This window comes from Crocodylus porosus, unplaced genomic scaffold (assembly GCF_001723895.1).
Source record: "Crocodylus porosus isolate Cpor-Errol unplaced genomic scaffold, CroPor_comp1, whole genome shotgun sequence".
Classification (NCBI taxonomy): Eukaryota; Metazoa; Chordata; order Crocodylia; family Crocodylidae; genus Crocodylus; species Crocodylus porosus.
The window spans coordinates 25909697-25927217 of NW_017728931.1; the positions used below are offsets into that span (position 1 = coordinate 25909697).

The 17521-nt window shown below is 39.1% G+C and overlaps 1 protein-coding gene across 1 annotated transcript in view; it reads left to right on the forward strand.

Moving 5' to 3' along the window:
• ETNK1 (ethanolamine kinase 1) overlaps positions 1-17521 on the forward strand; it is a 28104-nt gene that overhangs the window by 5064 nt on the left and 5519 nt on the right. The window contains exons 3-6 of the mRNA XM_019544437.1: positions 847-989; positions 8915-8998; positions 14428-14588; positions 17380-17453. Of these exons, the coding sequence (XP_019399982.1) occupies positions 847-989; positions 8915-8998; positions 14428-14588; positions 17380-17453 (462 nt within the window). The remainder of the gene's footprint in view (positions 1-846; positions 990-8914; positions 8999-14427; positions 14589-17379; positions 17454-17521) is intronic.

Consider the following 17521-nt stretch of genomic DNA (forward strand, 5'->3'; position numbering starts at 1 on the left):
CCCCTCTAGCTGTTCTAGCTGTGGCTATGCCATCCCAGCTCAACATTTTGCATTGCACATGTAAATGCCCTGCCTCGGAGCAATTCACTCCAGCCCAAACTGCACCAGAGTTTGAAGTGCACTAATTTCACACGTAGATGCTCCCAGTTTGTAAAACATGTAAGTTGGGACCAAAGTGCTGCTTAAAAGTGTATTTAAAGAAGTACCTGTGCTAAAACTTAGAGCAGTTTCAAAAACGGTAAAATGGATCAATTTCAAATTTGCTTCTCACTTCCATGTGCTCAAGGAGGGAGGGTCTAACAGTAAGGAGAGGGAGAAGAGGCTGCAGGGGGAAGAAGTTAGGGGAGCAGAGGGCTACCTGATCCCTCCCCCCCCGCCCCAAAATCTATTTTCCCTGCTGTAGAAATGGGAGGGAACAAATTTAAGCCAAACTTCAAATAAAATCTGTATCTGGAAAGTGATAACTAACAAATGCATAAATTTTCCTTATACAGGCAACCCCTGCTTAATGCTGCTTCACTTAGCGCTGCTTCGCTATAACACTCATTTTAAACTGATACCTGATTCCACTTAACACTCAGCTAGTTTTGTTATAATGCTCATGGTTGCCATCTTGGGTCATTTAAAAATACTTGTGGTCACCATCTTGGGTCATCAAATACTTTTGGTTTCACTTAACATTCATTTTGCTTAATGCTCAGTTTTAAGAGCTCTAAGCGGGGGTTGCCTGTATAGAATCTAATTATTTGGGGGGTTGTCTTGTATTCAAGGTCATGTTATATTCAAGTAAATATGGTATTGCTTTGTTCAGCAGACAACTCTAACTTTTTTTTATACCCCAACAAGGTTCCTAAGTGATGTTCCAAGTCCTCAAATCCTTCAGGAGGAGATGGCCTGGATGAAGGAAAAACTGTCAAATCTAGGATCACCAGTGGTTCTCTGTCATAATGACCTGTTGTGTAAGAATATTATCTACAACAAGAAACAAGGTAGGTATTGAACACAGCTGTAAGTAAAATTTCATTCTATACTTGTGTTGTAGTTGTTAAATCACTAAGGTTTTACTAATGGTAACAAGTCAAATTCATTTGCTGCTTTTAAATAAAGCTTGGTGCAACAGTAGTGGTATTTTTATAAATATTTGTTGTCTTTTGTAGTTGCAACCAGAGTTCAATTCTAAAATACTTTTAGTCTGCAGAGACAAATCTTGATATTCTTAGTTTCAATGTAATAAGTTTGTTAATGCATAATTTTGAGCAAAAATTTCAAAGTATCAAGTTTGTGTTCTTAGGGTTTTTTAAAGTGGAAATGGTTGTCAGTCATACAAACACTTGTAGGAAATAATTTCTACAGGTGACTGTATTATCAATGCATTGTTCTGATTTATCAGAGATATTGGATGCCAAGGAGAAGACCCACATGATGAAGTATCTTAATGATACTTATGTGACTTTCAATGGCTCAGTTTATATTCTGCATATGAGGTACATAGGCATCTTAATACTGAAGATATTTTTCAACTGAAGTAGGCATTGCACATCTTGGCAGTGGCATGTTGAATTTTTATTTTGATAATAACAAATATTTGAACTCCTGAGAGGAATCTTTATATTAAAAGGAAACGCAGGAAGCTAGAAAATGTCTAGAAAATCTGAACATAACCTTAATTTCTTTCAAAGTTCAGTTTGTTTAGTGGTTTGAGGTTCGGTTACTAAACGATACATTCACAACACGCAAACAAGGTGAACTTAGTGATAAAATTGAGACACTGAAGTAATGTTAAGGTGAAAATAAAATGCTTAATTCAACCTAGCTACTCAATTTTCCTCCTGTCCCCAAATTTCTATAAATTGAAATGAATGTAACAAGTTCATCATGTAGAAACGTGTTGGTAATCGTAGGAAGGCTCGCAATTCAGATATTGAGGGTTCTCTGTAAAGAGGGATTTCGGACTTAGTATTGTTTTGTAACTTGGCAGTTGTTTAGCATTAATGCCAAAAACCTTTTTTTAATTATGAAATGAATATGAATAGAACTTAAGTGTGCTCCATCAAGCATTCAGCAGTTTTGAAGATTCAATATCTCAAAGTATAGCTAATATGCCTTACAAGCTGCATAAAATTTGACCAGAAAGAAAACATAGAAGTTGGTTCTAACTTGAAAATTGGTTGTTTGCTTCAACCATTTCTACATTAAAGGTGCTTTTTCTAATCATACAAAGTGAAAAATATCTTCTAGCAGTAATACATATATACATAACCTCTCTTCTGAGTATTGTTTTTCTATTTGAACATTATTGCTACTAGCAAATGTTCTTCATGCCAAATAGCCATTGATTACACCTGTAAAATACTTTGCACAGGTATGTCACTCAGAACATAAATGTTAAAGCCCTTATTTCAGTGGGGTTGCATAGACTGAAATTCTCTAAGCAAATGTTGATATATTGAAGGGGGAGTGGGGGAGAATTCAGTTTGCTCTTCTAGACATGTTGGCCTGCTGGACTAATAGGAGTTAAACAGATTAACAATTTATTTTTATTGATAAATTCAGCAGATATACTCCTGGATACATAGACTGGACCTATTGATTTAAGGATGCTACTTTTTTTTACAGTCACTTTTCATGATAGAACCATACTTTACTGTTTAAGCAGTAAAAGAAACGTAAGTCAGTTAAAGGTTCACTGTCACGGTCAGTAGACTTAAATTTCCCATTTTTGAAACAAATGCTGTATGCTTTTCTTTTTGTAAACAGAATGGAGGAAAAACAATCCCAGCAGTACCTCACTTATGAGCAATCCTACAATAACCAGTGTGTGAGTGTTTAGTGTTTTGGGACAGGGAGGGGAGGAGGGAGGAATCTCGATGTACAGCACTTTGGCTTCAAGCTGGTTGTGAATAACTGAATGGGAAAATATTTGTAAATATATGAAATAGCTAGACTGTGTCCATTAAAACTGACATACTTGAATGTTGCAGCACATCATGTACACTGTTGTAAGAACTCTGCAAACCCAAGATACAACAGGTATTATTCTTATAGTAACCAAACCTCAATGCCATCTGCAAAATACAAAGATTTGTATATAGTAAAGGCTGTGTATTCAGTGCTGTAAATTTTTTACAGTGCAAAACTTTTAACCCATGTGTTATGTATTATAATCTTAGTCTATTCTTGAAGTAGGAACTCAGCTTTAACTTTAACTAAAAATAAGCATGAATCATTGCAAGTCTGTCAAGCAAAATATTTGTTATTGGTATGTGAAGAATTCTTTTTGCAACCTACTGCAATGAGAATACAAAGAAAACTCTTTAAAGATGCACTTTACTCTCTCATGCTTCTAATGTAGGAAGCTGGCTAAAAGTTACACTGATGAGGGAATCGCATAAATTCCTTGTAGTATCTTTCTAGATCAATTTAGGTGATAAATACCTTGCAGTTATCTTTGATCCCTAAGGCGGTTAGTGTCAACTAGCTTCTTGTCTCAACATCTCCAACCTTCCTCTTTTGTATTTGTTCCATAAAGTTCTAACTGTATGATTAATTATTAATTTTCACTTTTTGCCTTTTTAGAAGTACTGTCTAAATTTGTACAGACAGAACCCATTATCTGCATTGGTTCTATTATTACCAGTTGGCAAGTTTACTGCAGACCTCCTAGTGTAGACAGGGCTCTGGTGCTTTATCACCACACTTTACTTAATGCTGTCCTCTCAAATGCTAGATTGAATTCCCAGTTTATTTAAATTTTTTAATCATCGCAGAAAGGTTGTAAACGTTCTTAAATATCTACACCTTAACCATCTTTCCAAAGGGACTAAAGTGAAGAATTGAGTTCTGGCATCATTTAATAGACTTCATTACTCATCTGCAGATGGGTTGAATTTTCTCGCACTCTGGCTTAGAAAACATGGCCTCTTGCTGTTTTTGCTAATGTCTGCTCTTAGTCACTCCGGATATGAAATTTTTCAGTGGCATCACATTATGTAACAGATTCATAATTGTCTACAAAAATTACTCTGTGAAGGATGAACTCAAATAGAGTTTCACCTCAGTTTCACCTCTGCTTGAATATAGTTTCATAGCTGAACTATGTGTTTTATATTTAAATGGCCCCCAGCTATCAGTTAATTTTTAGAGCCTCTGGTTCTGATATTCTTGACACTTGTCCTGAGGAGCTTTCAAAGACATGAATCTGTCACTATGCTCTGATAATACCAATACCTATCATTACAGTTTTTTTCAACATTGTAGCACACTTTCTATTCGTTTTCCCATTCTTGATTAGTGTATATGTTTAAAATATTTACCATAAAGAGATACACAGCTAAGTCAAAATGGTCAGCAGTCTATCCAAGTAGAGTAGCCCATTAAACTAGCATGGTGAAGGAAGGCCTTTACATCCAGCTACCTTTGCCGCCTTAGCCTGTACAAATCAGGTGTGCCCACTTTTTAGCTGGAGCTTTTGGCAAGGTCCAAACTCCCATCTCTTGAGCTGTAACTCATCTGTCACTGCAGCTTGACTTGGCTAAGTAGTCTGTATTTATTTTTCTTTCCAGAAAACAATACTTCACAGTTCCCATTTGATAATGTTAAAAGCTTCTTTGTGTACTCAGAACTTGAAAATCTGATTAACCTAATTATGTTCTCTGTTCTGAACACTAGAACTTTAGCCCAGAAGTCCATTTTAATTTGAATATAGATTAGGCCTTTATATTTGAAAAATTATGATGTTCTCTAGTCAGAAGTTTCCATATGGTGCCCATGTGAGGAGAAGGCAATACACCTACTATTTGAACCCGCTTTACTGCATTAGGTGTTTCTCAACCCATTCTATAATATGGGTTGCTCTTAATACAGAAGTTGTTTTACAGGTCACTTCCTTTCCCACTAACTCACAAAAATCATCTCTTATCCTATCCATGATTATTTTATATTCGTGCAGCAACTACAGCAATGACTTGGGTGAAAAATAATTACATGTGTCCAGCCATTTCTAGTGCACAAACAGAAGTGTCATCATCTTTTGCCTATCATCTCCTGGAAGACAGCTAGCAGCTGCCCTCTTGATCACTTGGCCTCTGACTTACTAAATGCAACGTCAAATACACTAAACCACGTGGATTGAAATGCTTGTTGCATATCATGCATTTGATTTTTATGTGAAAAGTGAAATAGTATGTAGTCTGCAGTATTTAAAGTCTTTGATAGAGGGCATAAAATTGCTTCTCAGACTTGAAGTGAATAATATGAGCTCCATAATGCTGTCTCCAGTTTTGAAATACCCTTTGTCTCTGGGTGAAGTCTTACAGTAAGCAGTAGTAAAGAATTAGCATTAATAGTGGAGTTTTTCCTCTGACATGCTAATGAAATTGTAAAAAGGTTCTCCATTAATTTGATTTAGTACGGGGTTATGTAGCAGTTAACATTGGCTTAACCACTCCCATTTATGTCAGTGGGAGCAGACATGGGGAAATGCTGAGTACTTTAGGAAATCCCACCCTAAAATACTGGTTGGGTAGTAGTATGCAGTACTTGGAATGCAGCATTTTGAAAAATAGCAGCCCTTCTGGATGAGCTCTTCTCCATTGTTAGTTACAGTTAATGCAAGTCCTTATATTATTAAACATAAATCAAGCTGAAAAGTCCAAGAATAACAATATAAGCCAGAAAATTTTGTTGTTTGGTTACTAAATTGAGGTAGTTCAATATCTGGTCTACCAGGTGTTTACGAAGTGATGCTTTGTGTGAGTCTTATTTTCTTGAGAGAAAATTGAAGGGAATTGTGCATCTTGAATGTTTCATGCAAAACATTAAATTTAAGGTTGAGTTCCACAGTACTATGGGTCTGAAAAAAGGAGAGCAGTGAAATGCAGAACTTTTCTCTTTAAAGTTTTGTGTCTTATCAAATGTGAGTGTGCCAAATTTTCTTCATCTGCTACAGATTAGGTATGCCATTGTTGCTGCCATGTGGCGGCGTGCACCCTGCTACTTAAACGCACTGACTGGAGGTTTATCGCTTCACTTGTTCACATGCACCTCCCCATAGGAGAGCGCAGAGCCTGGTAACAGCCTCATCTGTATCTTGTTAGCTTCGTTTTCTTATTTTTTTAATACCATTAACTGTAACTGGAAATGAGATTTTAAAATGAAGGCTATCTGTAATAAAAATTAATGGCACCACAGAACTTGGATTAAAAAATGCATTTATTTTTAAATGTTTTAAGTTGATACTTTGCAAGCAGAATTTTTACCTGCAATTTTTATGTATTTTACATCCAAAAATTCTGAATCCAGGAAATGTTGACTGGTTGGGCAGTTGGGGTTTTTGTTTTGTTTTTTGTTTTTTCCTCTGGCTAGTTCAGTTGTGTGAAAATGCTAACCAGGGTTGGGCTGTGCATTTTTAACTGGTATTTATATTTAACCACTGAGCTTTATAAATTACTTATGTAAAGGAATCAACATATTAAGACACACCAACACCAATTTCATGAACCTCACAATTGCAGATGGTTCAAGTTGGTTTGTTTGTTTTTAACTGTAATTCTTCGGGGCAACAATGGTAAAATCAGTTTCTAGTGATTTAAATACCCTTAAATTGATTCAAGATAATCTCATTTGTATGCTGCCATTGAGACGTTTTCTGTGAGGGGTCCCTTAGCTTTGTAATTCAGTTTCTCATCTTGGTCTGACAGAACCACTAGTTATTAGCCACGTAGGCAGGACACAAAACCTTTTTTAATGTGGAAAAAGGATAATACAAGTTTGGAGGGGAAAGGGGTGAGAAGTTGGCAGATATTCAAGCAGTCCTATTATATTACATTGCGTGTCTTGTTAATTTTATGGAACAGAAGCTAACCAACATATTCCATAAATGAGGTAAGGGAGGCATCAAGTGTAAAGGGGCTGGCTATAATCTGAAATACATGTTCTTAATACTGGATGTATTAACTGCAGTAAACTAATATGCTATGGTGTAGTATCACAGTGTGTACACGCAACACTATTAGACCACAGGAAACTAATTTTCACTGCCATAAGATAGTACTACCAAGGGCAATACTCTCTTATGGCAGTGAAAAAAACTCTGCCTAAATGCACATGTAAGAGCTATAGGAGTGTAAATTGCTCCTGGTCAGCCCAGACAGCAGGGGCCAGACCTATATCTGCTACCTAGCTACACAGCTCTGCTCTTGGAGCATTCTCCTGTCCCAGCCAACCTAGAAGGGGGCTACTCTCCCCCAGCTCAGACTTGCAGGCATGCTTGTAGATGTGCCCAGGAGCCATTAACTCTGGTGTGAACTGTGCTGGAGTTTTAGTGCATTGCACTAAAAGCATATGTAGATATACCCACTGGAACTGAAAAACCTTATCAAAGCATTTGGTCCTGTATAGAAGCTAACTTTGGGGAGCTTTATGTTGAGCTGTGTCCAGTAATGCATTGTAATGGGCCTTAATGTTGTTTTAAACTCCACAAGTCTTACAAGCAAGTACTATCTGTACTACAGTTGTTTTTCAGAATGATTACCCTCCCTTACAAGTATAATTCAGATAACCTTAAAATAGTCTTAATTTTAAAATAAAAGTTGGATTTCATTGAGGACTTAGCTTCTAAATTTGGCCTCAAGGCAAAAAAGCCAGCCTAAGTAATGACACGACTATTACTGTGACATGAAATATTCTCTAAAATTTCAACCTCAAGTGTAATTAAAATGTGTAGTATAACATTTTATTAAGGAAGAACCTGTAGCAAGTCAGCACAGTTCAGTTAGATACCTAGACAGGAATAATTACATAGCTTGAAAGGCGTTTAATAGCTGAACCACATTCATGCTGTAATTGAGTAAGCTAGTAATTGTTCTCAGCTCAGTACATGGAAATAAAATTATAAATTGAACTGGAAATTGTCTACTTGAAGTTACCACCATGAATAATTTAAAGTTTGCATCACTTTACCCTTTCTCATTTTGGTAAATGACTGCGGTTAAGAAACCAAGTTCTGTAACAATTCTGTTTTACTTACTTTTTAAAGCTCGCTTTCTTCCTTGTACCTTGATTCATTGCTGTAGTACAGATCGGGTAGAGAAGCATCAAAGGCCATGTCTAGATGCGATTAATTTCCCCTAGCTTCCCTGTTGATTAGCTAGATAAAATGTCTGTTTTAATCTTGTAAAAAAAACCCAAACAAACCAGTAAACAATGTAGCATTTGGGATAGTATTGCTACTTCATAAGGGCTTGATGATGTTGTACAGGTTAATGGCACTTTTTTGAGACTGAGACTGATTCAGTCACACTACATGAAAAGCATTATATTCATGTAGCTAGTCAAAACTGGAAGATGCTTGAAAAGTTAGGAGAGGAGAGCTAGCTCTTACAAAACTGACTTCATGCATGCTACCACACTTTGTAGCCCAGCCATACTCCTTTACTTGTCAGGGTAGTTGGAATTATTTTAATCTATAATTCCATTTGCAGGACAAGTAGTCCTGTTTTTCTAGGTCTAGTTATACTTTAAGGAGATTTTGTTTTTTAGAATTATGAGTGTTCCCCTCAAACAGCATCCGAGTATCTTTTTTTTTTTTTTTAAAGGCAACCAGTGCCCCCATGTGGTAGAACTTGAGACCTGGAAATTTCATGAAATAGGCTTTTAGGATTTTTTTCTTTTTTTTTTTTTTGTATGTTCAAGCAAGCTGTTGATCAGGGGAGGGGTTTTTTGTTGTTTATTTTTTTTAAATAAGGGAAGCTCATACCACTAAATTCACAGCCTTACCCTGGAATGTCTCAAGAGTGCATGCAGCTGGGCACAAATGAGACTATATTGTTGGCAGATGTCTAGGGACAACACAGAATTAGGGTACAGGGTTTATTTTATATGAACACTTATGTTTTCACTTTTGTGTCTCGCATAGGTGATGTACAGTTCATTGATTATGAATATTCTGGATACAACTACCTGGCATACGATATTGGAAATCATTTCAATGAGTTTGCAGGTAAACATTGACTTTCCAATTTAACTAGTAATCAGTTTACATTTTCTTTAACTGTACTTGCTAAACCCAAAATGTATTAACATCACTGAATTGAATATCTCGGGGAGAGGTAGGGGGGAGGTTTATTATGTCCTTAATTTGCAGCTATGGTACTTTGGATGCGGGACTATTGACTTGGCGCCAATTGGGCAAGAAATCTGGCAGAGCCAAAAATAAACCTAGAACTCCCAAGTGCTTGCCATCTGCCTTTAGCTTCATTTTTAAGCAGATTAAGAGAATTAATTATTCCATTCTGTTCTGCACTGGTGAGGCCACATCTGGAGTGCTGTGTCCAGTATTGGGCCACCTACTATAGAAAGGATGTGGACAAATTGGAGAGAGTCCAGTGGAGAACAACGAAAATGGTCAGGGGCTGGCACACATGATGTCTGAGGGAACTGAGTTTATTTTTATTTAGCTGGAGTGTTGCCCTGTGGGGTCAGGCCAACTCTCAGGATCTCAGTTTTGCACTGTTAAACAGGAGGGCGTGGTATACAATTGCACAGGCACATACTCAAAAATTAATTAGGTGCATACACACACTCTAGGTGCATGCATCCCCACCAGGCTTGCAAACGCACACTGCCAATTCAGGCACATATACATCCAAAATTACCAGTGTAGGCAAATGCACACTTATCACCAATTCAAGCACCTACACGCACTATGCAGACCAAAAGAAATTAAACCAGAATCAGTTAGCAATACCTGCGTACCCAATATGCATACACGGATCACTAATTCATCTATCATGCACACAGTGACATACATGTATATCAGTTCACAGACATACCACTCACCTACACATACAGGTGAGTTCCTAACTTGGGTGTTGTGGTGTGTATGCATGTTCTTGGTGTACTTGGGATACCTGGGAGAAGGTTAAAGTAAGACAAAGTGAAAGTGTAGGGGGGTGAAAGTTGTCAGGATCGGGATTAGAACCAGTAGACTAGAGAGAGCTGGGCTAAGGAGCTGAGGCTTGGGGTTACTTTAATTTCAGTCTCCACCAGCAGTAACCTAAAGGTGCCAGTGCCGGGATTAGAACTGACAGACTGGAGGGAAGTTGGGGTAATTTAAGGTTAATTGGTGTTAATTGAAAGCAGAAAGCCAGCAGAGCAAAGGAGCAATGCTGGGGAGAAGCCTGGAGGCTGGAGCTAGAGCAAGGAGCCTACAGGGAAGCAGAGAGGTACGTGGAGAGAGGAAAACTAGGAGTGGGGTGGGGATGGGGTAGAGAACACAGAGTGAAAGAGAAGGCAGAGAGATGGGGATTGGGAAGAGGTGGCAAGAGGCTAAAAGTGGCGGGAGCGAGGCTGTGAGCCTGCAGAAAGCAACAGTCCTGCGAGCCTGCAGAAAAGGGACAGAGAGGAGGCAAAAAGTGGCAGGAACAGGGCTGAGAATGGAGAGAGAGAGACTGGAATTTAAGAAGGGGAAGGAACTGGGGCTCAGTAAAATGCAACCCAACTCAGTGTTACAAATGATAGTAGTCTTATTGAAAAGGGGAGATAGGAACCAATAAAATATTGTCACCTTGCGTGCAAACAGGCAGCAGGGGTTAAAGAGGCTTGGTGCAGGGTCTGGGAGTCCAAATTAGAGGAGGAAATATGTAGGTGATATCTACCTATCTATCCCAGGGCTGAAAGTGGGTCCTCGATGCCCAGTTGGGGTCCCCTTCAGCTTGTGGGGGTCCAGAGGGGGGTCTCCGGCAGGGCCTTTGGGGTGGATAGGTGATGTGATGTGGAGCTGGTCTGGTCCAGATGGAAATGGCATTCCCAAGGAATCAGTCTTCACTACCCCTTTTTGGGGCAGACTACCTCTGATCTCCTATGGGGAGGGGCTGTCCAGGCAATATCAGCCCTGTTCCAGAGGGCTTCACGTGTTCTTACTGAGCATGTGCAGCTTTGGCACGATGGTGGGTTGTCTCATCTTTTGCTTCTTGAATGCTGAAGTTGGTTCCAAGGGCTGGGCCGTTGGTCCAGGTATTGGTGTTGATGGTTCGGTCATTCAGAAGGAGCTATTTTTAGACCTCCTGCCATTGTCTCTCAAGCACCCTCATTCATCCCCATTCATTCAGGAACCAAGTTGCATAGGAGGGGTAGTATGAGTCATAGGTTACACAACTGGGCATGAGGATAAGATGGAGGCTTGACGTTACAAGATGGAAAATTGACATGACTTGCGCTAACTTACATATATAGACCTAAAACAGTAATTGCACAATATAAAAGCAGGACAAACGTAATAATTATCACTTATAAAACCATGGATATCTGTATCAAAATAGCAGGGAACTTATTTGCAGAGGGAAGAGAAAAAAAACTTACTACCTACATCTTGGCTTGCTTACTTATCTATAGAGGGAGAGACAAAGTCAGAAATGGTTGGGGAAGGGAAGGGAATGAATTTTGAAAGAAAAAAAAATACTGGGAGTTTTGCTACAGAAGAGAAGACTTGAGGGGGTTTTGAAAGCAGCCTTTACCTACTTGAAGGGGGTTCCAAAGAGGATGGAGCTGGACTATTCTCAGTGGTGACATGGCAGAACAAGGAACAGTGGTCTCAGGTTGCAGCAGAGGAAGTTTAGGTTGCATGTTAGGAAAATCTTTCTCACTAGGAGGGTGGTGAAGCACTGGAACAAGTTACTTAAAGAGGTGGTGGAATCTCTGTCCATGGAAGTTTTTAAGTCCTGGCTAGACAGCCTTGCCTGGGATGCTATAATTGGGGATGGCCCTGCTTTGAGCAAGGGAGTGGTGGACTAGATGACCTCTTGAGGTCCCTTCCAACCCTAATTTTCTATATTTCTATGATTAATCTTGCTTTCTCTCTAGAATTAAAAAAGAATAGTAAAAGTATTGTGAGGTGCTGTCATGTTTCATTCTTCAGAGTGTAGGTATGGCAGAGAATCATGTCTGTGCTACATGATATTCTCCACCTTCAAATAGCAGACTTGTGATTCCTTGCATAGTTTTTTATGGAGACTTGATAGTGACTCAGTCTTGATATCCTTGTTAACCTAAGTCTAATGCCTTGTTACTGCACAGATTTATGAGAAAAAGGTTAAGACATACTTAACTTGGTACCACGTTAACTTGGTTTTTAAAGATAAGTTTCCCAAAGAAAACTTTAAAAACCAAGGAATGACCATACCTGCCCCATAAAAAAGTTTTTGGTCCTGTATGGTTCTTTGAATGCCCTTTGTCCTAAAAGTGTAAATAAGGGCTCTTTTTTTCCCCCTTTTTTGTATGCCAGTTGTTGAGTTGCACCGATATATCAGTCCATATCATATTGGCACCAATAGAAGAAAAATTAACATGGTCAGCAGTTGACTTTTTTGGCCAATGTGGCTGATAATATCACTGATAAAGGCCACACACATGTACGCAGTTGCAGCACGCATGTGACCTGAAATGCAGCCCAGCAGCTTGGAGAGGAGTGTGGCCTGTAAATCTGTAGTAGGGGGAGGGGGCATGTTTTGGGGGGATAGATTAAGGCCCCCACAGTGAGGGAGGGAGTGGGGCTAGGACAGAGGCAACTTCCCAGCCAGGATGGGGCACAGAATGGAGCTGTGGGCAGCTCGTCCAGGGGGTGGTAGGGTTAGCTCCTGCCACAGTGCACCCTGGCAGAGGCACGGGGGGCGAGTGCCCCCCAGATTTGTATGGGCTACCTGCTGTGGGTCTGGGGCTGCACTGCTACCTGCTGTGGGTCTAGCCATGCCAACGCAGCCTAGCTCCCAAAGTCCACCCCGTAGCAATCCCTCCCAGCACCGGCCTTCCTGCTGGGAAGAGGCTGGTGCAGCCCCTGGCCTGTAGCAGGCAGCCCATGCACAGATTCAGGGGTGTGTGTGCCCCCATGCCTATTGCAGGGCTGCATGCAGTGGTGGGGGTCATTCCATCCCCCCAGCTCCCCCGGTCAAGTCACCTGCAGCTCCATCCCCTGTCCCACCCCAGCCGCGCAACACCTGCCCCTGCCCCACTCCTTCCCTCACTGTGGGGGCCTCGATCTGCCCCTTCCCTCTCCCATGCCTCTTCACCCCCTTTACCGGGCCGATGTTGCTCTCCATGCTGCTAGGTTGCAAGTTGGCCATTGGATTGGTATCAGCCGATATGGCTGGTTAATAATCGGCCCTCAATATCTGCCAAAAGATATATATATCAGTGCACCCCTAGCCAGTTGCATCAAAAAAGCAATAGTAAAAATTCTGTGATACCAGTTACTACAGTATAGTGATGTAAATGCACCAATTCTAGTCTACTTGGCATTGTTCCCCAAAGTAGAGATTTTTAAAGCAGTTATGTTAGTTAATTTTTCAAAATGTCTGGCAGTGTATATATGTATTTTGAGACCTACCCATGTTTGCTTTGTAGTATGCTGCATAGAGATATATGATGAGGACAGCCTTGTGTACTGTTGCTCCTCTCAGACAATTCAGCCAAGGTTTTTGGCAATTTGAGTGCTTTCAGATTTAATAGATGCTTGAAATATCAGAGTACCGTCAGGCACCAACAGTGAGAGAGATGGCAAAGGATTTGTGCTAGATGAATAGATTGACAAAAGTCAAGAACCTCTGAATTTAAAACATTCCTCTGATTTGAAAGGGCAGATATGAATCCCAAATCCCAAAATGGAAAGGGGTTAAGTTATGATTTCGTACATGCACAGGACTACCCTTTTATTTGGGGAGAATCTGATCCACAGGAGTCTGAGGGAATTTGAGATAGAGGAAGGTGTGATTGATGATTTCAGTATATGTGGAGTTGAGGTAGAGGCACAAGCATACAAAGAGAATTGTAGTGTGTAATGCAGGCAAACTTGCAGGCTTGTTTATAGGCAAAAAATAAAACTTTGATCAAGGATGGTATAATTAGAAGCAAGTGAAACTTCCAAATGTTAAGAGTCAGTAGAAGAGGGGATTAGTTTATGGTGGTGCAGTACTGGATGCACAGAAAATTCTTCTTTTGTCCATGATAAAATAAACATAACACATGAGTGTCTCATGTTTAGTAAGAAAAAATTCAGATAATGTAAAATCATTCTTCTTTCTTTTGCTAGAATTAAACAGGTTTTTGAATATTCCTCAGAAGGTTGTTGGTTTGTAATGCTTTATTTCATGGGGCTTCTCCCATGTAGCTGGGGAAAGGTACTGTTGTTCATGTATATCAAAGTACAAAAGTACACATGTATGTTGGCAGTAGCCGAATACACAAGTACCAAATCATTCAAAATTGAGTTGCACTTTTCATTGCTGTAGCCATCAACATGAACATCTGGAATTCTTCAGAGGAAATCAAATATTATACAAATATGTAGATTTTTCTGGGAAACAAGCTTCTTAACATCATATAGCATCCAAAAACCTAATGGAAGGTCGTTTGTTTTGTTGTTTTTTTTTTCTTTAGGGGTGAATGAGGTAGACTATAGCCTTTATCCCAGTAGGGAATTACAGGAGCAGTGGCTGAGATCTTACCTTGAAGCCTACAAGGAGTATAAAGGATTTGGCACAGATGTTACTGACAAGGAGGTTGAAGTGTTGTATGTTCAAGTAAATCAGTTTGCGTTGGTAAGTTTCTTTGGGTTACTAATCTATACAATACCACACATTCCTCATAGTTTGCACAAGAGTACATTTGAGAGGTATAATTGAATACAGTAGCACCTGAATCATGTAGGTATGAGTGGTTTGCAACTAACTTAGCCACCCAGTGAGAGCTAAATTTAAATATGAGCTCACAGCTGTTTTTTGTTATGGCTTTTATCTTCAAAGGGTGCTGCTTTTCCAGTCAGCTGGAGCACCTCATACAGTCCCTCACAACTGTTTCCTGTGGCTCTGCACACCAATCCCCTGGCTGATTTGCAAACTTGTCTTTGCTGAGGGCTCAGGAATCTAAATTTACAAAGAATTTGGGCTCTAATATACTTCTTCTGCAGTCTCTTTGTTTTTCTGTACTACAATGTATGGAGAAAACTGCAGTTCTCTTGCTATGCAGGTTTGACTTCCCCCAGACAACAGTGTCATCAAGTCAGTCTGGCTGTAACACATTTCTCCATCACAGGCAAGGGGAAGTAAGCCACATCTTTTGTCTTCATTGGCTAACAGAGAAATCATTCAAGTAAGAGTCTCAGCATTCCTAAATCCTGGCTTTGATTAAATAGAAGAAATGCTATCAGGATTTGAATTGATACCTGTGTATATGCAATAATATATGTCTTGTTAGGTCTTACCCTAGATGAGTGCCCAAGTGTCAGGGTATTATGTTATATAACATGCAGAACAATAAATATTCACCAGCAGATGAAATTTGCTAAATAGTATGAAGACCTAACTTGGCAATACTGGACATTTGATTTCAGACTGCTAACGGCACAGTATTATTTTCTTCTATAAACAGATGTTCTGTACATTTGTCACAGACTTCCTGGGTCCAAAATTCTAATGTAGAAGGTTACAGACTTTTTTTTTATGGGCGTGTGTAGCATAACTGTACATGGAACTAGGAAGGCAAAGTCCAAAATCACTATTCAGAGCATAGAGGGAGTAATACATTTTTTTTTTTCCCTTCAGATATACTTTGAAGACTACACAGAGGGCAAGCCTGTCTTAGTACACAGTAAAGAGGTGGAAGTTGCACCTTCTTAGAGTGCCCTTCCACCATCCTCCTTTCCTATCCATTCTCACTTGAAAAACTGTAACTTTTACAGTGCTGGAGCAGTGGTTGAGGAAGGGCTGACTTCCTAATGCCACTTGTTATAGCTTTATATCTTTAATATACCCAGTTTACCAAGCGCTAATCAGGTTTGATCCTACTTTGCAGGAGATCAGTATGAAGTTTCAGGGCAGTTGTCCCTTGCCCAGATTAAAATTTTTACAAAGGTAATGGTAATACAGATTTATGCCCAGGGAGGTAAACATCTGGGCAGTAAATATTGCCTTGTCAGCTGCATCTGGAGAGAATTATTCAGTGCTGCTGCTGAATTCTTGGTCCAGATAGACTTGACTAAGCTCCACAGTTTCCTTCAATCTTCTGGCAGAAAGCTAGTGGGGTTTGGTTTGCTTTTCAGGAAGATGGCCCACTAAACAAGCCCTTATTCTAGATAGTATTGCAGCATTTGTTGCTTGTTTATTGTTGTACGCCTTTTTACCAACTGTGGTAATTTCATTCAGCTGTCCATTTACTTGAATTAGCTGCAAATCTACTTTTTCTAGTTTAAGTTAGTGGTTTGCTTCAAAATGTGTAGCATTGTTTCAAGAGTTCTAAACTTTGGTTGTATTAATGCCTAACAGGATAGGGGCTTTGTTTACATAACTGCTCAAGATGCATCTTCAGACCACACATGTACAAATACTGTAAACCACAGGAACTGGGGGCTCCTTTAATGTAGTTAAACTTAGTGCATGGTTATATTAGGAAAAACAGGAACTAGAATTAATGAGGATTGGTGTAAAAACTCCAAAGTGCTACTGCTACACGTTGATCAAAACTGAAATGGTTCGTGTGAGAGATGCACATTTAATATGCCTGTACTTTGAAATGTCTTTCAAGTGCTCACACTGTTCAGATCTATAAAGAGACTTGAGTGGAATACTTGAAGTATATGAATGCTTTGGGAAACGACTTGGGTCGTTATTGTAAGCACTTATTTACAAAACATAAATAGAATTCTGAAGCATGATATGCAGCATGGGTGGTCCAAAACACAAATGCATCTTTCACAAGGGAATTATCAAACTCAACCGCCATATATAAGTCCAAAATGTATTTAAAAAAATAAATAATCCCACATTAACAATCATACAATTCATGTAATCCAGAGCTTCAATATAATACTGCCTACAAATTTGTCTGCACTGGAAAAGGGAAGTAATGTCAGAAAAGATGTGAAACTTCTGTAAATGTTGTGTTTTTTAAATGGTGATGTTACAGATAATGTTTATCTAAATCTAATGAGATTTTTATTTGGTTTTATTCTTGGTAGTATAAAGTACGGTGTGTAAGTGTCAAGGTAACACAATCAAACAAATATGTAAATAAGTGATCCATTGCTACACATCCTTCACTTCCTTTAATAAATGACCTGTAGCTCATATTCTACTACAATATTATTGAAGGAACTCTTTCTAGAAAAACTGATCCCAGACAAGGAATTATTTCTATGAAGTTGACTACCATTATTGGCATTTGTAACACTTCTGGTATTTCTGCTTAAGGAAGATTTGCCTGAACAAAATTTCTCTTTGTAAAACTATGAATTTTTGCTCTTGGTAATTGCAGAATTCTTCTGCAGACAAACCATGTTATTCATTACTTGAATGTTAAGCTTATTAATCCTTGACCAATAATTTTTCCCTTTAGGCTTCTCATTTCTTTTGGGGACTTTGGGCTTTAATTCAAGCCAAATATTCTACCATTGACTTTGATTTTCTAGGGTAAGTGACTATACTATCTATAAATGATTAATTTATTTTCCTCAGGCAAATTTCTGACTATCAAAATT